Source organism: Amblyomma americanum, chromosome 3 (assembly GCF_052857255.1).
Source record: "Amblyomma americanum isolate KBUSLIRL-KWMA chromosome 3, ASM5285725v1, whole genome shotgun sequence".
NCBI lineage: Eukaryota > Metazoa > Arthropoda > Arachnida > Ixodida > Ixodidae > Amblyomma > Amblyomma americanum.
The window spans coordinates 32548745-32574282 of NC_135499.1; the positions used below are offsets into that span (position 1 = coordinate 32548745).

A 25538-nucleotide genomic window follows, 5' to 3' on the forward strand; every position below is an offset into this window, starting at 1 on the left:
GGGGATGCAGCTTTCAGCAATATTTTTTTTATTTCTTGATGAATTTACATGAAATATTTTGTGCATATTAGAAATAACTTTATGACTTCTCTCACAAAATTCCACTGTTATATCCTCAGAAAATTGTTCCCTACTATATATTTTTCCTCTGAATCTTCTTAAAAAGCTGCAGAGTTAAGAAAACATGGCAGAAGGCTGGTTGAACATTCAGTGTGTTCCTATTGCTATGCTACAAGTCAACCTTCGGCATTGTTATTGCGCTACTCAACGTTTACACAGACAAGAACGACACATACAGACAGGGCGCAAACTATCAACTGATTTTATTGTGTGGGTAATTCGTTTTATATGAATTGTTAAGATGAAAAGACACAAAAACAAGTAGCTTCATGGAGATGAGTAATCTAATCTTCTTCTGCTGACAGGCATTTGTAGAGGACGGAGTCATTTTCACTTCTTTAAAAAGTTTATCTCTCGCTTTGTCAGCGCTTACGCAAGTGCCTTCCTTCTTTTCAGACGTCATGCAAAATGCTTCATAAAGCTCCCTTTGCATTTTATCTTGGGATCGCAGGCTGACAGTGGTGCTATCAAGCAGTGGCTTGCAGTTTTTGCACTTGGAGCCAAGCCACATAACCTGCGGTGCTCCCGGAGCCGTTCATTCAGGCATTCGACATATGCCCTGCCACATGATAACGGTATCTTGTACATGCCACATGCCACAAACTTAGTTACATGCCACAAACTTGGTCACGTGCTTGACCCCACAGGTGCTCTCACTATTTCTTGTCTGTGGGTTGTTCACTTTAGCACACAAACTTCTCAGTTTGTTTGGCGCAGAGAACACAACTGCCACATTATGCCTTTCTGCAACTTTCTTAAGCCTATGTAAGACGGCATGTACATAAGGCAATACAACCGGCCTCTTATTTTTGTCCCGCTCTTTTTTGTCCTTTTGTTTCCTTTTCACGACTGTCTTCAGAACACTATCAGCCACTGATACGAGCATCTGTGTGGGATATCCCGCTGCTTTCAGGCGCTCAGCTTGCAAGTTGATGCTGTCAATAACTTTGTGATGACAGGACTTTTTCACTGCCTGGGTGAAAAAAGACCTCGCAATTCCGCGCTTAGTGAGCTTCGAATGCGCCGAATCAAACGGCAACAGTCCCTTTTCGCTTCTACATTTGAATTGCCAGCATAAATGTTGCCCCTCTGAGATGGAGATGTCGAGGTACTGCAGGGTTCCGCCCTTCGGGACCTCATGCGTAAACTCAAGTCCAGGGTGCGCTGTTTCAAATTGCTCCAAGATATCGTGTATGAAGCTTTCCGTCACACCTCCCTGACGAGAGCAGACTAAGAAATCATCAACATACCTGAAACATTTAACGACATCGAGTGCCTTCAAGGTTTCAGCAAGCAGTCGGTCTCCTCTGGCCAGGAACAAGTCACAGAGCACAGGAGCTATGCAACTGCCAATACATATCCCTTCTTTCTGGGTGTACAGTTCCCTGCCGAACTCGATGAACAGAGAAGACAAGTACTTCGCTATGAGAGCCACAAAATCCAAGGTGCTAACACCGCTTTCATTCATAAATTTCACAGCACCATATTCAGCCATTGCTTCTTCCACCACGTCAAGTACATGTTTCTGTGGAACATTGTGGAATAAGTCCTTTACATCTATCGACAAGCAAGATACCTTTGGCTCCTCTTGCAGAAACACGGTCACCTCGTCTGAAATCATGACTAGAAAAATCCGAACAGGAGCGAAATCACTGGTCCACTCACTCCAAGTGCATATCTACCAAGGCTACATCAGAAACAGAACAGAAAATGCCTTGGTACCATTTCACAGCATTCCATCTAATCACACAGAGCAGATGGGGCAATACACCCAGGCTGCGCCTCACTGTTGTTCCCTCTTTTTTTTTTTTTAATCACTAAGCACCACTGGGCAACTGCTTTGAAAAATCTGGCTTCCCCAATTGAAATCTTGCAAGGCAGATGGCAGCCATATGTGGCGCTGACACTACTTTTGCATACCCAAAGCTGGCAACGAGTAGCAGAAGGGATGCCTACTCCGATATTAAAAGAAAAAAACATGCACAGTAGTGTTGTGAACATCACAACACCGAGGCAGCACCTAAGTCAAGTGTGAGCCAGCATGTTCAGAGGGGGTCAAAGAGAGAGACTCTTAAGTCAACCCATATTATGCCTTTTCACTCAATATACACTTTAATGGTAACGCAGACAATTTACCAAATCTTACAAATCAATGACCCACTTCCCCGTATCATATTTATAAGACTTAAAAGGGAAACTAAGGTGGCCAGTGGAAAACATTTCAACTTACCAGTGTGTCGCAATTTTTACGGGAAAAGACTAGTATAGTTCAGCGGTGTTTTGGTTTGAAATAGTATACCTGATGATATTAAACTGAAAACAAACTTTGTGCAATCATTCAAAACATTCCTCCTGATGAATATGCGAAGTTAGGGTGTGTGTCTTTTGTTTTTCTGGGGATGTGTGCATTGTGTATGTGTACTTTTGTTTACGCCTGTTGAGAATCTGACTTTTATTTTATGAACGCAATGTGTCATCTTCGCCTGCCACATTTATAATGTACAGTATTGTGACGGACCCGAAACTAGCCTTGAGCTATGGGTCCAATAGCATTGTACCCGCGCGGCCGCGCGGAGGCCGCGCGGCGCGTTTGGCACGTAGCAGTACTGTGACATCAAACTCCAGCAAGTCCTTAACCTTGGCCTTATCGTGTCTTAATCACCACTCGCATCAACCTGGGGGTGCCCAGGCTTGCACCTCATGCCAGTGAGAGGCGAGCTTCCAAGGACTGCCCAAACGCTCAAAAGACAAGAGACGCAGCACTTTCATTGTCCTATAATGCACAGGCAACCACCCCAGACACTGCTGCTGCTAAACCTCCATCGGCCGCAGAGACAGTGTCAACTGCGCCACATACCCAAGATCATATCTGGACAGGGAAAAAGGAAACTGTCAGCCTTAGCCTTTGTCTTAGGACACATGCTGGCACGGTGGCTGCTCTCAAGTTGCTTCTTGCTTTCACAGTGTGAGCCATTACAGTCAGGCCATGCACCTCCCTAACAGCAGCTGTACCTGATGTGATGGCACAAATTTTAGACCACCTCACTTAATGAAATGAGCTGGCACTCTCCAGCTGAATTCAAGGGCAGACAGTGCTGCATGACATGTCTCCTCGGGGACTAGGTATGTAACCAAAGAAGCAGAAAAGCAGCAGCACACACCTGAGTGGGGCCACATTGCCGTCCATGCTGAACACTCCGTCCGTGACGATGAGTCTCTGGCGGCTCTTGCCAACCGCGTCCTGCAGCTTCTCCTCCAGATCTGCAGAAAAGGTGCGCATGCCTCTCGCTGACAAGCTCCTTTCAGCCAAAGTATCTACTTGCCGTTTGCAGGAAAGCTCCCGCCTCACCTTGTAACGGCGACGTAACACAGTCTTCTCTCCCGTACACGACACCCACCCTATGCTGATTTTGTTAGCTACAGAAAGGCACTGCCTCCAATAAATGATGGAGCAGAACTAGCATGAAACTGTCCTTTGAAGCAATGCACCACTGCAGTTCCGCAAATCCTAAGCATCATTACTGAAACTCGTGAGAACCAAGCAATGAGTATGTCCTCTCTAGTTCAGCTTCCGCACATAACCAGTGTGCAATGGCAGCACACCCTCCATCTCATTCAAGGGCGCCAGTGTTGATTAACATAAAGCGTGCAAAAAGGCAATGAGAAAGGATGACAACCAGCACTTTGTTGAAAGATATTGTCACCGACAAATGGTTGTCGTGCACACAGCAGGTTTACTTAGCCGAGCTGGAAGGTGCAAGACAGCAGGGAGCTCCAGCAAGGAAGAATACAAAACTCTAGCCCCTAGAACGCCCAAGACGTGCCGAGTGCCAGGTAAAACAGTTCGGCCACGATACGGCGTCACTGGAGGGTTCCGTACAGTGGCATTACTCCCCCTCTCTGAAGGGCACCGACTAGGTGCCGCAGCAATGGGAAGCAGGCAGAGAAGGGACGTCGCATGTGTCTGGCATCTGGTGTAGACAAGCCTGAAGCGCTAGCAGGCATGGTAGTGCTTCATCCCTGCAACGTGGACGACTTCGGATGTCGGCCGTCTAGAGGAGCGAACTGTTCCTTGAGGGGAGCACCTCGTAGAGGCCAAAATATCGGCGCAGAAGCTTTTCGGAGTGCCCTCGCATGCAGATTGGGCTCCAAACCCAGACTTGTTTGCCGGGATGGTAACTAACAGCTCTGTGGCGGAGGTTGTAGCGGCGAGTGTCGTGGGCTTGCTGGTGCCAGATGCGCTGTCGAGTGAGGTGGCGGGCGGCCTCGGTGTGACTAACAAATTAGGCAGCACCCAGAACAGAGGCGGTATCGCTAGTCGGAAGCAGCATTGCAACCAGCATGGTTGTGGCTTCGCGAACATGCACTAAACGAAATGGAGTGCAGCGTGTCGTTTCTTGTATTGCAGTATTATACACAAATCTGATGCAACAGAGTATGGCGTCCCAGTTCCAGTGGTCTCACCAGCAAGGTTACGAGCGAATGTTCGCCCACGCTACGGAAAGGAATATTCCGAGGCTGGGCGGGACAAGATATGGGAGCAAGTCTCCCCGCCACTTCCTCGCCCCGCTGGCGAAGAGTGGCGCTGCGAGTGACACGTCCGCTCGCGCCGACGATCCCAGCAATCCCGCCATCAGTGGATCCCTCCCTTGTTACCTAAGGTAACTAACCAGGGAAAGTTACCTTGAGCTTGGCGCATGATGGCCTTAGCTGCCTATGTGCCATAAATACCAACACAACACAACACATAACCAGGGAAAGTCACGTGGCGCATCCCTCCTGAGGCGAAGCTGTGGGAGGGTGCACCACGGGAAAGCAAACCACAAGGGGAAGCTACAGGGCAGTCACCACAAAATACGGGTGAAATTTGGTCACTGCCCACACAACTGCCAGGCATTCTTTTTCAGTGGTGGAATAGTTCGCCTCCGAGCGTGTCAAGGTGTGGCTTGCGTATGCGATTACGCGTTTGAGACTATCTAGCCACTGCACAAGGACTGCACCGAAACCGGTGTTGCTGGCATCTGTGTGCAGTTCTGTGTATGCTGACTCGTCGAAGTGTCCAAGGATGGGCATACTTTGGAGATTAGTGTGGAGGTCTTCAAAGGCCTGTTGTTGCTCCTGGACCCAGAAGAACGGTTCAGCAGCTTTTGTTCAGCAGCCCAGGGGCTCAGCGATCTGGGAGAAATTCTGCACAAAACGCCAATAATAGGCGCAGAGACCCCGAAAACAGCGCACACTTCGCTTATCGGTTGGCACGAGAAAAGCAGCAATGGCGGCTGTCTTATCGGTGTCAGGGATAAATCCCTTAGCGCTCGCGATGTGGCCCACAAACTGCAACTCTTGGAAAGCGAAGTGACACTTTTCAGACTTAAAGGAAAGACCAGCCGAACCAATTGCTGCGAACACAGTGTGCAGGTGCCTCAGGTGCTCTTCGAACGTGGCGGAAAAGATGGCAACGTTATCCAGGTACATGAGGCAGGACTGCCATTTTAGACCGGCAAGCACAGTGTCCATCATCCGCTGGAAGGTTGCACGAGCCAATCACAGGCCAAAAGGGAGCACCCGGAATTCGTACAGACCATCCGGTGTAATAAAGGCGGTCTTTTCCCAGTCGCATTCGTCCACCTCGACTTGCCAATAGCCACTGAGTAAATCTAACGACAAAAAGTATGTGGCGTGGCGCAGCCAGTCCAGGGAATCATCAGTTCGTGGCAGAGGATAAATGTCTTTTTTTGGTGACTTTGTTTAGACCTCCGTAATCAACACAGAACTGCAGGGTTCCATCTTTCTTTGCCACCAGAACAACAAAAGATGGCCACAGGCTCGTCGACGGCTGTATCACGTCATCCTGGAGCATTTCTTGAACTTTTCGGCGAATGGCATCACGTTCCTTCAAAGAGATTCGATAAGGCGGCTGGCATAACGGTCGCCGGCTTGCGTGAACTATAATGCAGTGCTTAGTGAGCGGAGTCTGCCTAACCTTGGAGTTAGAGGCAACACAGTTGCGGAAAGATTCGATAATGCTCTTCAGGCAGCCTTTCTGATTAGACTGGAGGTTCAGGTTCACGTCGGTTTTTATGGGAGTGGTTGGTGCCTCCACTGATGCTGGGGTTTCCTACAACGCATGCTGTCCCACGAATTTGCTAAGTTCTTCGAAATACACAATAGCTGTTTTGCCAGGCTAACACTGAGGTTCACAACTAAAATTGGTCACCAAAACTTCGGTTCGCCCATTGTTCAATTCAATAATGCCACCAGCTACACAGACTTGCCAACCCAGGAGCAGTGATATGTTGGTTTCAGGGATGCCAAGAGTTCCGGGGCTGTTATCACACTCTATGGTAACAAACATGCTGGCTCTTGACGGGATCAATATGTGGTCGTCACAGACGCATAACTTAGTCCTGTGTGGCTCGGTATCATCGTCGAAAGAGCCTTGGGTGGAAAACAACATTATTAGCTCCTGAAGGTTGATAATGGCACCGTACTCTCAAAGGAAATCTAAACCAAGTATGAGGTCCTTGAAGCATGGGTAACGCATGGGTAACACGGCAAAGCAACCACGGAAAGTAACACCGGGGGGGGGATCTGTATTCGCGAAATGCAGACACCAATCGGCGTTACCCCATGGCTTCCGGCTGTGCGGATCTGCAGTCCAGACCAAGGGGTCAGAACCTTCCTCAGGGCCATGGCTAACCGTCTGCTCATTACAGAAAAATCAGTGCCTGTATCCACAAGTGCGGCAACGTCGTGGTTGTCGGCCGCTACCGGAATTTCGGCGGAAAGAAGTCGGTCGTAGCATGTAGTTGAGGTCATCGGGTCAGGTCGTCGTCGGTCAAATCGTCGCGCTGAATCGTCGGGTAGAGGCTCTTGACTTGGTCCAGTAGCGGCGGCCCTACCCCCGGAGGACGCCATCTTCAGTTTTCCTCATGTTAGGACGTACCTCTGAACTGGCCAGAGGACGACAAGCAGCTGGGCGAAGAGAACTGCCTTGGGGATGGCGATCGGGACTGGCGTCGCTGCAAGGTCGAGGACTGCATGTTATCAGCCAGGTACTGCTCGATATCCCTTGGTCGTTCACCGTAGCACGGTCGAGGCGCGTCAGGTGAAAACCCCCTTAAACCCATTCTGCGGTAGGGGCTGTGGCGGAGGATGTGGCCGGACTCCCCGCAGTGGTAACAGAGCGGCCGATTGTTTGGCGTACGCCACACGTGCGCTTTGCTCACTGGGGGCCTGGACACTTGCGGCACGGATGGTACGGTTGCGATTGGGTACTTCACAACTTGTCGGATTTCTTCACGGACCATGTCCGTTACGGCAGCGACGCTGACCTGTGGAGCTTCAAAGTGAAGTTTCGCCAGTTCCTCGCGCAAAAGGCTTCTTACAAGCTCACGAAGCTCCTCGGCGAGCAGCGACGTAGGCGTGTACTGGGAAGCGGCTGCTATAGTAGCCTGACGCCCGCAGTGCGCGCCCCATTCCTGCAGAGAGCGCTCAATACCCATTGCCTCCTTGGTGAAGTCCAACACTGTTCTTGGCCGGTCACGGACCAGTCCGGCAAATAGGTGCTCTTTTACGCCGCGCATTAGGTGGCGTACCTTCTTGGCCTCGGGCATAGCAGGGTCGGCCCGACTGAAGAGTCGCGTCATGTCCTCAATGAACATGGCGACGCTCTCGTTCGGCTGCTGTGACCTCGAGTGCAGGATGATATCAGCCTTCTCTTTTCTTTCACTGGTGCTAAATGTCACTAGCAGCTCTTGGTGAAAAACCTCCCAGTTGGTGAAGGAAGCTTCGTGGTTTTCAAACCACGTCTTGGCCGAGTCCTGCAGCGTGAAGTAGACGTTGTGCAGGTTGTGCTCGCCATCCCGCTCATTGAAGCCCGCCACTCGGTCAAAGCTCGCCAGCCAGTCTTCTATGTCCTCGAACCTGTGACCGTTGTAGAATGGTGGCGGCGACCGAGGTGCGTGAAATACAAACAGCGGGGCATTCCCGTAATGCTGAGTTGTCTGGCTAGCCGTGGTGGAATTCATGGCCCTTACCGGCATTATCAGTCGGCCGAACTCTGGTTGTAGACCTCGCTCACCTTGTGGACAGGTGTTGAATCTACGCATTGAGAACAGGTGTCAAGGGTGTCCTCGTAGTCATCGTACATGGGACGCTACTCAGCACCTCCACCAAATATGTCACTGACAACGTGCACACAACAGGTTTAACAGGGAGCTCCAGCGAAGATGATGGCAAACCTCCAGCCCCTAGAATGCCCAAGGCGTGCCAGGTAAAACAGTTCGGCCATGGTACGGCACCAGTGGAGGGTTTCGTACTGTGGCAATATGCTTTGTCTATTCACTATCTCTGTCCTTGCCCCCAGCATGCTTAATGGTAATTATGGGCTGCCAACTAGCCCGGACCCATAATCTAATGAGCATCAGTGAACATCAGCCGCAGCACCAATGCGACTAGGCCTGTGTGACAGCAGTGCCAGGGAAATTACTTTTTTTTTCACTGACTTTTGACCTTTGTGCATGCCATTATCTGCCACGTTTCCACTCTTTGCTAGTGGAGCATACCCTTGTAGCAATGTTCCCTATGAGCTCTCTATGAGCAATGTTCCTATGTCATCCTCAAGTGCTCTAAACTTCAGGCTCAATCAACAATAGTGGCGGACCTATGTTTCATCATCATCAGCCTGACTATGCCAAATGCAGGACAAAGGCCTCTGCCATAAACTCTCTGATTAACCCTGTCCTGTGCCAGCTGCGCCCACCCAATGCCTGCAAACTTCCTAATCTCATCCGCCCATTTAACCTTCTGCTGCCCCTGCTACACTTGCCTTCTCTTGAAATTCACTCCGTTACCCTTAAGGACCACTGGTTATCTTCCCTTCGCATTACATGTCCTGTCCAAGCCGATTTCTTCTTCTTGATTTCAACTGGGATGTCATTAGCCCACGTTTGTTCCCTCACCCACTCTGCCCTCTTCCTGTCTCTTAATGTTACACCTACCATTTAGTGCAGCAAAAAACTGAATTGAATATGGATCGAACAGAGAAGGAATCGAATTAAATATAAATAGAATATTTGTGTTGTAATAAGAACACAGCACACTAATAATACAGCACACACAGCACAGCACAGTAATAAGAGCACAGCACAGTAATAAGCACAGCGTCACGAACAACCAGCCGAACCGTCCAGGCGCAGAACAGAGACCGCATTCAGTCCAGAGCACGCACGAGCGACCGAGCGTTCGGCGCTCGAGCTTCGGAGTGTTCGGCGCTTCTCGTCGTCTTCTTCGTCGAGCGCCAGCCTCTGAAGGTTCTAAAGCCCGTGTCCAGTCTCACAATTGGACAGCTTTTTTGCTACCTGAGCAAATACTCATAAAAAAATATTCATGCAAAACAGCAAAATGCTAGTGGCAGCGCTATAAGTGATTGAATTAAAGCTGTAGTTGTCAAAAGATGCAATGCTGATGTCCACTAGGGGGCGCACAACACAGCTAGTAGGAATGCAGCTGTCATGAAAAATAGGGCACTGTGGAATTACAATAGGTATGAGGTGGTAAGAGGGATCTGGAAAGGGGTGATGGTCCCTAGCCTGACCTTCGGGAATGCGGTCCTGTGTATGAGGCCAGATGTTCAAGCAAGGCTGGAAATTAGGCAACGGGGAGTAGGGAGGTTAGCTTTGGGAGCACATGGCAATACACCAAATCAGGGGGTACAGGGTGATATGGGATGGGCGTCTTTCGAGAGCAGAGAGGCTAGCAGTAAGATAGCATTTGAGGAACGATTGAGAAGGATGGAGGAAAAGCGGTGGGCTAGGAAAGTTTTCAGATACCTGTATATAAAGAATGTTGACACGAAATGGAGAAAGCGAACTAGAAAATTGACAAGCAAATATCTGGACAGCAGTAAGGGGGCAAATCAGCAATTATCGGTTAAGAAAAAGGTTAAAGGAACAGAGAGAGCTTTGTGGAAAACAGGGATGCTGACGAAATCGGCACTAGAAACATACCGGACCTTTAAACAGGAAATTGTCAAAGAAAATATCTATGATAATTGTAGGGGAAGTTCTTTGTTGTTCGAGGCCAGGACTGGAGTTTTGCGGACTAAGAAGTATAGAGTCAGGTACCAGGAGATAGACACTTTGTGCATTGCGTGCGGAGAGGAGGAGGAAACGGCTGAACACTTGATACTTTTCTGTAAAGGGCTTCACCCTACAGTGGAAGGCAGCGGGGCTGACTTACCCAAGGCATTGGGGTTTAGGGATAGTGAAGGGAAAGTGGATTTTAAGAGGTTAGAAGTAACCAAGCGAAGGTTATCTGATTGGTGGCTAAAAGCAAGACAGGAGTAAAATTTCACAAGACATGGCCAGGTGGCTTGAGCCACCGCCCGATGTAAAGGGTTCAGCCGTATCCATCCATCCATCCATCCATCCATGATTTATTCAAAGCATCGGGGTTTAAGGACAGCGAAGAAAAATAGATTTTAAGCGGGTAGAAGTAACCAAGCGAAGGTTATCCGACTGGAGGCTAAAATCAAGATAAGAGCAAAATTTTACGAATCATGGCTAGCTAGCTTGAGCCACCACCCGATTTAAAGAGTTCTGCCTTATCCATCCATCCATCTACACAGTTTAACTTCAATATAATGAAAGCTTTGATGTAACACTACTTTATATTCATAACCTCGCGTCCATAGAGCACCATGTATTTTCCGCTTCAATGTAACGAAGAAAAATATCGGCGCAATTTCAACATTTTGAAATTTTATTGGTGGCTCGATACAAACCCAATGAAAAATTGTATTGCGGGCTTAGGGGGACATGGCTCTTAAACCTGTTTTTTTATTTTCTGGCAAAATTTGATTAAATTTGCCAGCCTTATTCAGTTTCTTGCACTGATTTCAAATATCTAATTTGTTTGTCAATAGGTCAATTACTTACGAAGATATATAAAATTAATGGTTCATAATTTGCAGAAACAATGAAAAAAATAACCGCACTACAGAAATTGATATGAACATATGGCTAGCCGCAACCGCAAACTAACCGCAAACTAACCGCAAACTAACCGCAAACTAACCGCAACGCTGGTGAGAAGGTGAAGGGGTGCAATTCGTGTGAGCACTTCCGCGTCAAAAAAAATGGATGCCAGTGACTGAGGAAGAGATGTGGGTGTTTCTTGGTCTCTTGCTGTTACAAGAAATTTGGTGGCTGGTTTGTGGAAGGAATGGTTTTGGTGCAAGAGTTGCAACAAACCGTTATGCGTGATCCCTTGTTTTGAAATTTACCACACCATCCCAAGCATAGGGAATACAATGTTAGGAGTACTTTCTTGATGGAACAAATATTAGCGTTGCTAGATCAGTCCAAAGTTCACTGCTCAAAACGTGGGTACCCTATTGTCTGATACAGAGCAGAACTGCTAAATTTTAAAACCCAAACTCCAAAATCTCCTCCTAACATTGTGTGCTCTGCACTCCTAGCTACATTCTACAACAAAAATTATGGCTCTACCAGCCTTGAAGGCAGAGGTATCGTGTCCACAAATTAGAAAGAAGTCAAAAATGAGCGTTTTGAGAAAATGATAAAAAATAAAAAGTGATAAATTCACTTTTAATCAAAAATGCAGGAAAAATAGTGCCATATTTTACATCCTATGTAACTAAAAGCCACCATGAATGTAGTCAGTCTCACTACGGCCACCCAAATGGCGCTTTTTGAAAGCATGCTACATGTCCAAAGTGGTCTTGCGCTTCTTTGCAGATGCCACTGCTCGGCAGTGGTCTTTCTCCGCCATGCGCTTCAAGCTCAGTGCTCCAGGGTTGAAGTACAGCTCTTTCAGTATTGCTGCGGGTGTCCTCTCAAAGCCAGCATTGAATCTCATCACAGCCTCAGCCACTGCAGCTTGTACAGTGAACAGTGAGGCATGCTTTTCCTTCGGAGCCAATGCCCATATCAAGGAGTGAAGGGACTCGTTGCTGTTCTGAGTACTGGCCCTTTGGCACTGCTCAAGAAGTCTCTCATCGGAAACGCGCTCATAAATGGGCAACAGGGCCTCACAGCCGTATGGAGGCAGATTGTAGCGGTGCTTAGGAGTTGTCTCGCTTTTAGCGCTTGCTGCATTTTGGCGGCACCATGAGCTCGGTCCTGGTGGGCAATGGCTGTGGTCTGACACCAAGTCATTTGACGTTGTGTGATGATAAGTGGCCATACTGCTTTCTTCATTGCCTGCACATCAGCCTTGTGAGTCTTCAGGGCCCAGCCATAGTAACGCGTTAGCTTTGCAACTAGGTCAGCGGTCAGTTTGCCTTTACCGCCAAGGCTCTCTAATCCAGGTCCTTTATGTTTTGCGATGAGGTTCCGCAAGCTTGTGCCCATCCATTTCTATACGTGGTTGGTACAGTCTTCTTTTTCCACAGAAATGTGCCCATACACTTTTTCTTCCTACAGCGCAAGGAAAGCAAGGCTGTCACCATCTGAGAGTAGGGTGGTGTACCTCAGGTTATGTCGTTGTAGTGACTTCTGTAAAAAGATGAGGGTGGCTTCGACTTCCATTTCACCGGCCTTCTTAGCGGTGCTTTTCGGGTAGGAGTGGATCTCCTTCCAAGCCTTGTATATCAGATCATCTTCCTTTGGCCCACGCTCACAGCAAGCACAGAAGTTGCTGAGCACAACAAAATTGAGAACTAGCCCCGTGAAGAGCTCGATGACTGTGCTGACGTCAATGTGTGGCGAGTGGCCGTGCGTCATCCAGGAACCATCATATGACACGGCAATGTTTCCGGGATTCCCAAGCTTGAAGTCATCGTACAGCTCCCGAACTGATTGCACGCACCGAGTCGTCTGCTTCTCGGCAGCAAGAGCCGCTGCGGGTGCCAACTTCATCATCACATACCTCTGCCATGTTTTGGTGCAGCGCCTCCTATATACTTTCTGTGCCTGGGAAAAGGAGAGGCAAACAATAGGAGCCGGCCATCAGGGCTAGTACGGCCTTTCGCCGCCACACACTGCCACCGGAGTAGGATCACCGCCGCGCCAACGCTCATAGAAACGCAGGCCGTTCGCAGCAGTTCTGTCATTGACTTTTCGACTGTGTTCATGTTGTTTCAAGTACAATCAAAACTTTTTTAAAAGGGAGCTCGGAAGTACTTGTCGCTAAGGGTAACCGGCCCATTTCAGTCGTGTCGTTTGCGGCTATTGCTCTGCAATGCGCTCGCGCGTCGTCTGCTGCGCTGATATGACAACGCGCCTGCTTAAGCCCTTAACCGTTTTGGACGAGCTGCGCTTGTCCTTGCCAAGCCATCCCCAAACCGTTTTGGACGACTGTAGCTTGTCCTCGCTGAATAGGTTCTTCCCATCAGCGTTTCCGATGAGCAGCGCTCGTGTGTGGCTTAGATGACATTTTGCTCGACAGATGTCAGCACTGACCTGTTAATTTCGTTTTCTTCTACCGCTTAAACGTTTTTTTCATATGGCAACCTGGGTTTTAAAAATGGCATCCGGCGGAGGCGATTCATGTATTGCTGGCCCGTCTTCTCGGAAAAGACGCTTTTCTTCATCGTCATCTTCTTTAGACGATGGTGATTCAGACACCGAAGTGTACATTGTTTCAGGGAACGAGGACGACAGTGATGACGTTGCACTGAGCAGTTCTTTCAATGATGAAGCGGCCAGCTCAGCAGTAAACTTTGCGGGCGTGCGTCAGTGAATGAAGATCGACGTCAGTAACATCCCTACGTGAACCCTCGGTTTCTTTTTCTGGCAGTTCCCGGTAAGACGTTCACTATAAGCTCGCCTGATGACTTGCTTGAATACATGCAGCGTTTCCTCGATGAGGAACTGATTTCAATGATGATCGAGGAAACTAACCGCAACGCTGGTGAAAAGGTTAAGGGGTGCAATTCGTGTGAGCACTTCCGCGTCAAAAAATGGATGCCAGTGACTGAGGAAGTGATGTGGGTGTTTCTTGGTCTCTTGCTGTTGCAAGAAATTTGGTGGCTGGTTTGTGGAAGGAATGGTTTTGGTGCAAGAGTTGCAACAAACCGTTATGCGTGATCCCTTGTCTTGAAATTTACCACACCATCCCAAAGCTTCCTCGGGGAAGCAATCAACTGTTTGTCACCACAACTCAGTGAAAGAGTTCAGAAATTGTTGGCTGTGGTCATTCTTTATTTTTATCGCTCATTACCAGCAGGAAGTTGGTTTTCTGTATAGTTAGAAATAATAAACTTGAACATGCTAATTTGACTTCGTGTTTGCTTCAAGTATTTTTTTAAGATCGAATGCATGCTTTTTATTGCAATAATAATCAAAATCAGGAATAAAAAAATAAGCAGTTTTGTTAAGAAATTCGTTGATATAACAAAACAGTGAAGGGGTTAAATCCAATACATGAAAAATTGTTCTGTCACCTTTAAGTTCGCTTGTCTGAGGGTCGTTATTTGAAAGCAGTGTTTGGCAGCAGCTAATATTAAAAGCTTGGGCACTGAAAAAGCTCCATTGCGTGCTGTTGTCTACTTATGTAACAGATGACGCAAGCGGGAAGGGCATGCGCTAAGTAGCACATAAAGCCATTAGACTGCTTCCAAAGCAATACCTGATCCCGCGTTTTCTTTCGTAAAGTTTTTGAGAGTTACCATTGTTGCCACCGAAGCCACAGCTGGTGCCAGAAAATGTGGAGCTGTGCCATGTGGTTTCATTATTTGATAGGTAGTGATCAGAATCGCCTGATACGTTTCATCTGTGAAAAATTCACCGGTATGCCCACATCTTTTTTTTTAGCCCTTCTAAATACATAGGGAGAGATTGCATGCGGAATACGTACTTGAAAAAGCCTTCGGAAAGCATGAATGAAATTAAACACGCAGGCAAACACGAAAGCAAGAATCGTACTGCGCGTATCCGATCAGTGCCAGCCCAGCTTCTCGTATTCTCGAGGAGAGCGGGCATCGAGGCACCCGACGCCCCCGACGTATTCTACTGACACAGCGCCGCCATGCGGCAGCCGCGAGCGGCGGCGGAGCCGGCACTCTGAGGAGAGCGCTCGCCCAGGCACAGAAACTGTAGAGGAGGCTCTGTTTGGTATGAAGACCGCGGTGGGAAATGTTCATCGCGGCAAAAACGTCGTTTAGCGCCGTTTGCCGATTCCCAGTGGCTTGCATCGCGCGCACAGCAAAAATGTTCACAACGAAAGGGTTGGCCTTCTGGTTGCCATTCACGCGGGGCGAACTCCACGGTGACGCAACATCATCGCAGCAAGCACACCTGATAACAATATTTATGGCGAGGCCATATTCTTGTTCGCCTCTGCCTGCAGTGACGCTACCGCCGCACACTTTGCACTTTACGCACGACATCATCGCGTTCATGGAGTTCAAGTTGACGATAACGAAGCCCAGCTCGATGTCGACTGGCGCGACCGCATCGTCGTCGGTGTAATGGTCGCTACCTTGTGCTTGTTTAAGTTGTCACGCGATGGCGCTAGGAGCAAGGGGCGGAGCCCCTCAGTGTGTATATATTCTGCCTGTGGGCATGAATAAAGGCTTCTTGTTTGGGCTTCCCATGTTGGGGGCACGGTAAACACTCGTCTCTTAACTCGGTAGAGCAGAACATGGTGTCAGAAGTGGAATACAGCTAACACGGCGGTTATGGACGCGGCAGTCAGTACGGACGCCGAGCACTCCAATGGAAACGTCGTGCGTGTCGGTATGCCCGTACTTCAACCACCTCCACTGTTCACCTTCACAAGCCCAGGAGAATGGCCAACATGGGTAGCGACATACGAAAACTACGCCTTCGCCGCCGGCCTGAATACAGCCACCGACAAGGTGCAGGTGCGCACGCTTCTGTATTGTATGGGGCCTCAAGCACGCAACGTCTTGTCATCTTTGGGAGCTTCAACTCCGGAAACCCTCTCGTTTTCGGTTGTCAAGGATAAGCTAGCCTCGCATTTCATGCACCCCGTCAACGATATTTACGAAAGCCGACGGTTCCATCGCTGAACACAGCAGCAGGGTGAGTCAGTCGACGACTTCTTCGCGGTCCTTCGCAATCTCGTAAAACGTTGCGGATACCAAAGCTCCGAATTGGAAGACCGCATCGTTCAGGACAAGTTTGTCGTGGGATTGCGGGATGAAAAGCTATCTGACCAGTTGTGCCGCTGCACGAAACTCATGGCGGAAGAAACACAGTGTCAAGCACGTCTGCATGAGGATGCTGAAAAAGAGCGTCTCTCCCGCGCAAGCTCACGCGACAGCACAGCTTTCAATAGTCTGAGCGTCGACATGGCGCGACGCAAAAAGATAACAACGGCAGGCGTATCGCATCGTCATGCAGTGGCAAGCCAGCGCTGCTAAATGGGTCAGCTTGCGGTTATTGTGGCCGTAGTGTCCACCCGCGAAACAAATGCCCCGCACGCAATGCTACGTGCCATTTCTGCAGAAAGCAGGGTCATTTTGCAGAAGTTTGCAAGGCAAAGCATCGAAAAGAGCTGTTCGGTTCTGTCAAACTTCACGCGCTCAGTACACATCGGGCAAGGCACACCGACCTACGCATGAATGGCCACCTTGCAAAGTTCAAAATAGACTCGGAAGCAGAGGTAACGGTAGTTTCGCCTTCTTTTCCGGGATTGCCTCACGTGTTGGATGAAGCAGAAGCCGAGGTATCTGGTCCCGGAAATCATTGGTTGCGCGTGCTGGGAACTTTCCTTGCTACCCTGGAGTGGCGCAACAGAGTGACTGTCCAGACATTGTATGTCGTCAAAAATCAGACTACCTACCTTCTTGGACTACCGGCAAATCAAAGACTTGGGCGTCATTCAGTTTTCGAACTCAATCGAGAGCGTTCCATCAACCCAGGTCAATATCTTTCGTGGACTGGGGGAAGTGCAAGAGGAATACCACATCCGCCTCTGTCCTGATGCTCGTCCCTTTTCACCGAGCATCCCAAGGCGAATACCCCTCCCTCTGCTCGAGAGCGTGAAGAAGGAACTGGACAACATGGAAACCCAAGGGGTCATCCAGAAAGTGGACACGCCAACCACATGGTGTTCGGGCCTTGTCACTGTGCCGAAGCCGTTTGGGGGGTACAGGCTCTGTGTCAAAGCTTAACAAGATCATCCAGCGGGAGCACTACGTCTTGCCAACAGTGGAAGACATCTTAGGCCAGCTTGGTGGGGCACAAGTTTTTCCAAGCTCGACGCAAGGTCCAGCTCCCACCAAATCAAATAAAGTCGTGAGAGTGAAGAACTGACAACGTTTATCACTGCCTTTGGCCGCTACTGTTACAGGCGTCTTCCCTTCGGCCTCGCGACAGCTCCTGAATACTTCCAGCGCTTCATGTCAAGACTGCTAGAAGGCACTTCCGGAGTCGTCAATATGATCGATGATATACTAGTCTTCGGTAGGGACCAGCGTGAGCACGACCGACGCCTAGCTGACGTTTTGGCTCGCCTAAATCAAGCTGGGGTAACTCTCAATGAAAAGAAGTGTCAGTTCCAAGTGTCTTCTGTCAAGTTCCTTGGAGTCATCGTGGATGCGCAAGAAATTTCGCTGGACCCAGATAAGGTCAAGGTTATCAAGGATCTCCCGGTGCCAGTTGATGTCAGTGGAGTTCGCCGGTTGCTTGGAATGGTCAACCATGTGGCCCGTTTCATTCCAAACCTGTCGGATATCACGACATCCATTCGTTCTCTCTTGAACAAGAACAGCACCTGGATTTGGGGTCACATCCAAGAGGAAGCTTTCACTTGCATCAAGTCGTTGCTTAGCTCGGAAACGTGCATGGCAAAGTACCACCCACATTACCAGACTGTAGTGTCAGCTGATGCAAGCTTTCATGGTCTGGGGGCCCTCTTGTTCCAAGATCAGCCTTCAGGATTTCGACGTGCTGTGGCCTACGCTTCTGGATCCCTCACTCCTACAGAGGGACGCTACAGTCAGACGGAAAAGGAGTCTCTGGCAGTCACGTGGGGCGTGGCTAGGTTTGACCAGTATCTTCGCGGTCAAGCTTTGAGGTCGAGACGGATCATCTTCCTCTCGTATCCCTCCTTGCGAGCAAGGATCTTGAAATCTTCCCACCTCGAGTACAGCAAATGCGTATCAAGCTGATGCGCTATTAGTACACCATCAAGTATGTACCAGGGAAACTAATAGCTCCGGCCGACACTCTATTGTGACGTTATTGATTACTGGAGGGTGCCACCGCGTCGGTCAATAAAAAGGCATGCATGACTGGGCTAGTGAGTGGGTGGTATGCCCTCGACTGGCGTGTTGTCTTTCACTTGTGGCCGGGAAATGTTCCCGGCTCGGCTTATCACATCCATCACGAGCACCCTGTGACTCGCCAGCCTCAAAAGCTGTTAACAGCCTGGAAATCTTCATCGGCGAGGTCCTAAGGATCTACCTCCTCGGGTGGCAAGTCGGCTAGATGATGTTCGCCGACAGCAAGCTCAAGATGGGGAGTGTTCCTCAGTCATGACTTACTGGCTGGCCTTCCAAGAACAGAGTACCAACCCACATAGCACCGTACTGGAAGGAGAGGAACAGACTGAGTGTGTACGAGGGTCTGCTTCTGTTGGATCGCCGTATCGTCTTTCTGTCTGCTCAACGCCAGGGCATTCTCGCACTGCTGCACAATGGGCATCAAGGCGTATGCCGCTGTCAAGAACGCGCCCAAGAGTGCGTTTGGTGGCCAAATTGCAACCTGAAACCGCAATTTGCAAGTTGCAAATTGCAACTGGCTCGAAGAGCACATCGGCGGTTACCTGGTCGCCAAGGCTGGGCTTGTCGGCGTTTTTACTACGGTGCAGGGCTATGCCTCTCCCTGGTGTCGGCGGCCAAGCGTGCCTCCGCCTCTCTGCGCGGCGTCGTATCGAACCTTCGACGTCACGTTCCGCTGTCCGACGTGTGCGCAGTGTTAGCGGCTTCTCACGTGGCCCTACCACCGGGCGCGACAACCTGCGTACAGGGCCAGCTTGGCGACCAGATAACCTCCGAGGTGCTCTTCGAGCCAGCCCGCTGCGCCGCACCAGCTTGCGAGACGACCTCACCTCGGTGTCTTCTGTCAGTGGTGAACGGAAAGGCTCACGTGCTGGTCCTTAACATCAATGGTCACCCACTCGTACTGCGTCATGGGTCGCCCCTGTGCACGGCGCACGTTTTAGGCCCAGGCTCGCCGGTTGCCTCTCTGCAGCCTGAGGCCATGGCACCGACCCCACCAACCACCTGAGGCCCTACCGTGGGAGTCTTTCAATTTTGGCCCCAACCTGACCTCCGCGGAGCTCGCCGCACTCACGGCGCTACTGCAGCAACACCGCAGTTGCTTCGCTCTGCATGCCGAAGAACTCGGGTGTACTACCTGGACATACCACCGCATCGACACTGCCGGTCACGGGCCCATCCACCATCAACCCCGTCCTGTCGCACCAGCCAAACGGCGGGTTATTCAGCAGCACGTGGCCGACATGCTAGATCAGAGCATCATTTCCCCTTCGTGCAGCCCCTGGTCCTCTCCCGTCGTCCTTGTGAGGAAGAAGGATGGGGCGATCCGCTTCTGCGTGGACTACCGCAAGCTCAACGCCGTCACCCATCTAGAAGTTTATCCGCTGCCTCGCCTTGACGACGCCTTCGACCGCCTGAAGGGGTCCCAATACTTTACCACCTTGGACCTTCTTTCGGGCTACCGGCAGATGTCTCTTCACCCCGACGACGCGGAAAAGACGGCGTTTGTGACGCCTGATGGTCTTTATCAGTTCAACCACATGCCCTTTAGTCTCTCAAATGCGCCGGCCACCTTCCAACGCCTCATGGACCGCGTCTTGGGCCATATGAAGTGGACTATGGCGTTGGTCTGCCTGGACGATGTCATCGTCTACGCGGCTACGTTCGATGAACACCAGCGACGCCTCAAACTTGTCCTCGAAGCCCTCACCTCTGCTCGGCTTCGCTTGAAACCAAAAAAATGCTTCTTTGGTTTCACGGAAGTGACGTACTTGGGTCACATCGTGAACCGGCATGGTATCCGTCTCGACCCTGAAAAACTACAAGCGCTCACGGCTTACGCAGTTCCCACCACTCCCAAGAAGCTGAAAAGTTTTCTTGGATTTGCTTCTTATTTCCGTCACTTCATTCCAAACTTTGCCAAGCAAAACGCTCCCTTGACCGCCCTGTTGAAGAAGGATGCCGTGTGGAGTTGGACATCGACCCAACAGCTCTCGTTCCTCAATGTCAAGAGTGCCCTCCTTGAGCCTCCTACGTTGGCCCATTATGACGAGTCGGCCCACACCATCCTCCACACGGATGCTAGCCAGGATGTGCTCAGCACAGTCCTCCTCCAGGAAAACGAGTCTTGTGACCACAGGGTCCTAGCCTATGCCAGCCGCAAGCTCTTCGACGTGGAGCGCCGCTGGCACTCTTCGGAACTTGAATGCCTCGCCATTGTCTGAGCCGCCGAGAAGTTTCGTCCCTACCTGTACAGGCGTCATTTTACCATCGTGACGGACAATAGCACCCTCACTTGGCTGCAGTCCACCAAACATTTCAATGCGAAAATTGCGCGCTGGTCCCTCCAACTTCAGGAGTACAATTTTACTATCGTGCATCGCTGCGGCTCTGCCTATCAAGATGCCGACTTCCTTTCGCGCCACCTCTGTTCTGTGATGGCTTTGACGGACCTGAAGACCGCGCAAACACAAGATTCCGACATTGCTGCCATCATCCGCTCTCTCAACACCGGTGCCGGCCCACGCCACCGCAAACTGCGCCGGGTCTATCGGGTGGAGAATACCATCTTGTGCCATGTGAAGCGGCTCCGTGGTCGACCTCTCGTGTGGTTACCAGTGGTGCCGACAACGCTGCACTCGCAGGTCTTGCGCGGCTTGCACGACGCCCCCACGGCTGGTCACCTGGGTCGCGGCAAGACCTACGCACGCGTGTCTGAGCGCTTTTGGTGGCCCAATACGTTCCGGGACGTCAAGGAACACGTGGCGTCCTGCCAGACGTGTCAGTACCGAAAGCCGTCCATTCGGGCACCCAAGCCATCCTTGGAAGCCACCGAGTGCACCTTTTGAGCTGGTTGGCCTGGACCATTTGGGCCTGTTTCCAAAGACGCGCGCCGGCAATTGGTGTGTTCTGGCTGCGATCGATCACTTCACGAAGTGCGTCGAAGCACTGCCCATTCCTGACATGTCGTCTGCCCATGCCGTCTCGTTTGTGGAACAGCATCTCGTCCTTCGGCACGGTGTGCCCCGACGCCTCATTACGGGCCAAGGGAGCTGCTTTATGTTGCATGAATTTGAGCAAGCCCTCCGCTCTTTTGGGATTGCACATTCAACGACATCCGTCAACCATCCCCAGTGTAATGGTCTCGTGGAGCGTGTTAACCGGACACTGATGGATATACTTGCGTCCTACGTTGCTCCATCCCACACAAACTGGGATCGTTTTGTTCCTGCCGCAGTTTTTGCCGTCAACACTGCGACGCAGGAAACAACGCATGCGACGCCGTTCTCGGTCGTGTATGGCAGAACGCCTTCCATTCCCCTCGATATGCAGTTGGGCCTGCCCCATCCTATGGTGTCACCACTGGACTCCGCCCAACGACTTCAGCGTCCTTGCCTCGACGCCCAGCGCAACCTTCTCCGGGCCCATGAGCATGTGCAAGCGGCCAATAAGGCAGCTACGCCACCTCCCTCCTTCCGACCCGACGATTTGGTCCTCGTTCACCGCACCATCTGCGCTGGGCGTGCCACGAAGTTATTGCCCCGGTACCGCGGCCCTTACCGTGTTGTTGCCCGGCTCAGCCCCGTGACATACTGACTCGAAGATCTGCCTGAGCATTGCCAATGTGATGTGCACCACATTTTTCCAGAACATGTTTCTAACATGAAGAGATATTTCTCTGGCACCCGCGGTGATCCCGACTTGGCTCCCGGATCAGGCTTTTTGGCTCCCACGTCTTCACCAGTGCCGGCGCCGCCTGCTGGCTCCAGGCCTCCCTCCCAGAATGCCGCCCCGTAAGTGGAGCGCTGTGCCATGGGTGCACTTACAAGTTCCGAGGTGTGTCCGTCCATACTGCGCCCATCGAAGCAACCCCGTCGCCCACAGGCAAACTAGACAAGGGCAAGCGCGGCGATGCGCTTCCAAGAGCTAACACGAGGCCGCAAAAGCAAATACAAGCGCCGTCGCCCGACTATGCTGCCAGAACCGAAAGTCGGGCTAAGCTGGAGGTGAACGGATTAATGGAACCACTGTCTGGAGGCGAGCACGAGCCCTCACCATTGTCGTACGGGGAAGAACCACCTACAACCAGCTCCGCCATCTACCTGGACAGTTTGGTATCAAACGGGACCTCAAACGCCATCACTGCGTGCTGATGCCTACCGCGAATCAAGCTATGCTCCTGAGAACCTTCGCCCGGAATGCCGAGTGGCTCATCTGGAAGTGCTCGATGCCTTTCACAAGGAGTGCAGCGCAAAGCATCGATGCCCCGCTGCACTGGAATCTGCCACCATTGCCGTGGGACGACATCACTTGAGGATGCCACACTTTCCGGTTGGCCTCCCTGGACTCGAACAACCTGGACCGTCGCACTGTGTCGCGATAGACTTTCTTTCTTCCCTGTTCTCGTTTCTTTTTTCCCTTTCTTTCAACCCCCCCCCCCCCCCCCTCTTGGTGGAAAGTTATGGGAATAAACGCCCAGGGCACGGCGTAAGCCGACCAAGTGCCCTGGGCAGAAGAAGAGGAGGCGCCGCAGACGGTGTTCCTTTGGCTCTCTCTGACTTGGTGTGGTTTCCTTTTGGAGGGACCGTCGTCCCGTTGCATATTTTGAAGACCTTGTAGCCCAGTGTACCAAGTGTGCTGAAACTCGAGTCGTACGTTCAGAGCCACTGATGCCAACTCCCACACCGGAGAGGCCATGGCAACACCTCGGTATCGACCTGTTCCAGTTTAAAGAACGTGACTATGTTCTGATTGTCGATTACTACTCTAGATTCCCTGAAGTGGTCACACTGGGGACTACAGCTGCTACGGCAATTACTGCTGCTGTAAAGAGTTGCTTTGCTCGCTTCTGGATTCCCAACGTCGTGCGGACAGATAACAGACCTCAGTTTGTATCCAACGATTTCACCGAGTTCCCCCGATCTTACGGATTCCGTCATGAGACAAGCAGCCCTCGATACCCCCAGAGTAATGGAGAGGCCGAGCGTATGGTACGGACAGTGAAGGACCTGCTTGAGAAAAGCTCCGATCCGTACCTGGCCCTTCTCACTTACCGAGACACACCTGGTGTTTCGGGCGTATCTCCAGCCCAATTACTGATGGGACGAAAACTGCAAACACGCCTTCCGGGACTGCCAGAACGACTTCTGCCAGCATTGCCAAGTAACGAGACGTTCAGGGCACAGGATTCTGCAACCAAGGTGCAGCAGGGAAATAACTACAATTGCAGTCACAGTGCAAGCCCTCTGAGTCCTTTGAAACCAGGTGACGACGTAAGGGTCAAGGACATTGGTTGCAGCGGTCGGGTCCTCAGCCCTGCTCAGCGACCTCGGTCGTACGTGGTTGAGACTCCTGGCTGCATTCTGCAGAGAAATCGCCATCTGGTGCGTTTCTCAACTGGCCAGAACATCCCAGAACAGGCAGCAACCTCGCCATCAAAACTTGAAAGGTTGCAACAAAGTTCTTCCTGCTCTTTGCCGGTTGGACCTTTGCGCGTACCTTCTTCGCCTGAGATCCAGAGGTCGCCTGAGGAAGAGAGTTCGCCTCAACTTCAAGAACAGGTTCGAATGCGATACGGCCGTGCAGTGAGACCGCCGCTCATGTTGCACTAGTAACAATCTCAGGAGGGAAGATGTAGTGGTCGCTGCCTTGTGCTTGTTCGAGTTGTCACGCGATGGCGCTAGGAGCGAGGGGGGCGGTGCCCCTCAGTGAGTATATATTCTGCCTGCGGGCATGAATAAAGGCTTCTTGTTAGGGCTTCCCATGTGGGGGCACGGTAATCACTCGTCTCTTAGCTCGGTAGAGCAGAACAGTCAGCGCGAGTGGGAAAATCCAGCTTTCGCGTCGTTGCCGGCATTGAAGCAAAAACCAAGAACTTGAAGTTTTTCTTGCGTTTCAACCTCTCTCTGTACCAAATCCGCACGCTGCAACATTGCAGTGTCATGCTGAACGCGGCCGCTGTCCGCAACACTTGGGCTCATCGACGAGAAGGCTAGGCCTACTTCAGCACTGTCCGCGGCTTTGGCATCGATGTCCTCCGAAGGAATGGCACACTTCTGGAAGTTATAAAGAGATCGCTTCTTTCTTCTGCCGAACTTGTGCCTCGTGGCGAACTCTCCCGTTGGATCGGACATCGTTGCACACTTGTCACAAAGAACGAAGAGACGCGTCGTCGTGTTGCCTGAGGAGTGGAGCAGACTACGGGAGCCTTGGCAAGCCAATTATAGCGTGCTTTTTGGTCACGTGCGCTAGCTCGACGAAGAGGGCCGCGCGTTGGGACTTTTCTTTGTGCGCGAATTTCGACGTCACCAGCGAACGGTCGGAGCCATTTGTAGCGGGAAATTCAAGAAGAAAAGCCGCTCTTTCCAACGAGACCAAAATGGCCGCAATTGCGCGCGTGGAAAAAGAGCTACGCGCCGTGACAAAAAATGTTGTTTTTGCGTAGAATTCAGCTCACAGGGGTGGTATAAATTGATCGTGCACTCAAAATACTGAACCATGTGACTGGAAACCTGGTGAATTTAAGGATTACTAGCTGTAGATTTCGAAAAAGTAAATTTCAAAAAATCGATTTTTTTCGCTATTTTTTTGTTTCAAAGAGCCGTGTCCCCCCTTAAAGCTAAGCGGAGCGCATACTGAAGTACACACAAAAGCCGATGCCACACAGCTGGCAGATGTGAGCATGCAGGCACACAGAAATGCAATGATTATAACGGAGAGTGCGCCACCTGCCACACCATCTAGGGTAATACAGGCAAGGCTGGCAAGAGCGTTGGTGCAGCCAGCTAGGTCAGCCCGTAGCTCTATCTTGCCCAAAATCAGCACCGAAAGACAGCGTGCCATGTTTATAGATTCCCAAATCTCGGAAAATGAACTGGAAAGGTCAGTGTCGCCGGCAAACCCATGGGCTGTGAAGCCAGTCTTATGTTTCGCACCTACAATCTTGCTTGCTACTCAGACAATGCACGCAAATGGGCACATAAGACAGGTTTGGCACAGCGTGATCTTTATTCCGCTACCATGATCTGCTTATGCGGGAACCTAGCTGCACCTGTGCAGTAGCAGGTGACCATCTGATCATGAGCAAGAGGCTCTCCGCTAAAACTATGGTAAAACTTCAGTGCTTGCAGTGAAAAAGCAACAAGGCACGGTGTGCGGATTTCACTTGACTAGAGGCATTCTTCTTGTTCTCATTGGAAGGTAG

The 25538-nt window shown here is 50.8% G+C and overlaps 2 protein-coding genes across 8 annotated transcripts in view; one reads left to right on the forward strand and one right to left on the reverse strand.

The window, feature by feature from the left end:
• The window catches only part of Gcat (Glycine C-acetyltransferase), a 101075-nt gene that overhangs the window by 36347 nt on the left and 39190 nt on the right, over positions 1 to 25538 (reverse strand). For all 7 annotated transcript variants that reach the window (XM_077657217.1, XM_077657213.1, XM_077657212.1 and 4 more), the window contains exon 5: positions 3282 to 3381. In XM_077657217.1, coding sequence (XP_077513343.1) covers positions 3282 to 3381 — 100 coding nt within the window. The remainder of the gene's footprint in view (positions 1 to 3281; positions 3382 to 25538) is intronic.
• On the forward strand, positions 21299 to 23946 carry LOC144126328 (uncharacterized). The gene is made up of 3 exons (XM_077660403.1): positions 21299 to 21353; positions 21984 to 22128; positions 22917 to 23946. Exons 1-3 carry the CDS (start codon positions 21299 to 21301, stop codon positions 23944 to 23946), a joined length of 1230 nt encoding a protein of 409 aa, XP_077516529.1.

Bases quoted from the DNA above. Each gene is read 5' to 3' on its own strand.
- LOC144126328 (XM_077660403.1), top strand. From the start codon at position 21,299: ATGTCGTCTGCCCATGCCGTCTCGTTTGTGGAACAGCATCTCGTCCTT. The intron at 21,354-21,983 runs GTGTGCCCCGAC...ACATTTTTCCAG, and splicing joins GCATCTCGTCCTTCGGCACG to AACATGTTTCTAACATGAAG. The intron at 22,129-22,916 runs GTAAGTGGAGCG...TTCCTTTTGGAG, and splicing joins CCCTCCCAGAATGCCGCCCC to GGACCGTCGTCCCGTTGCAT.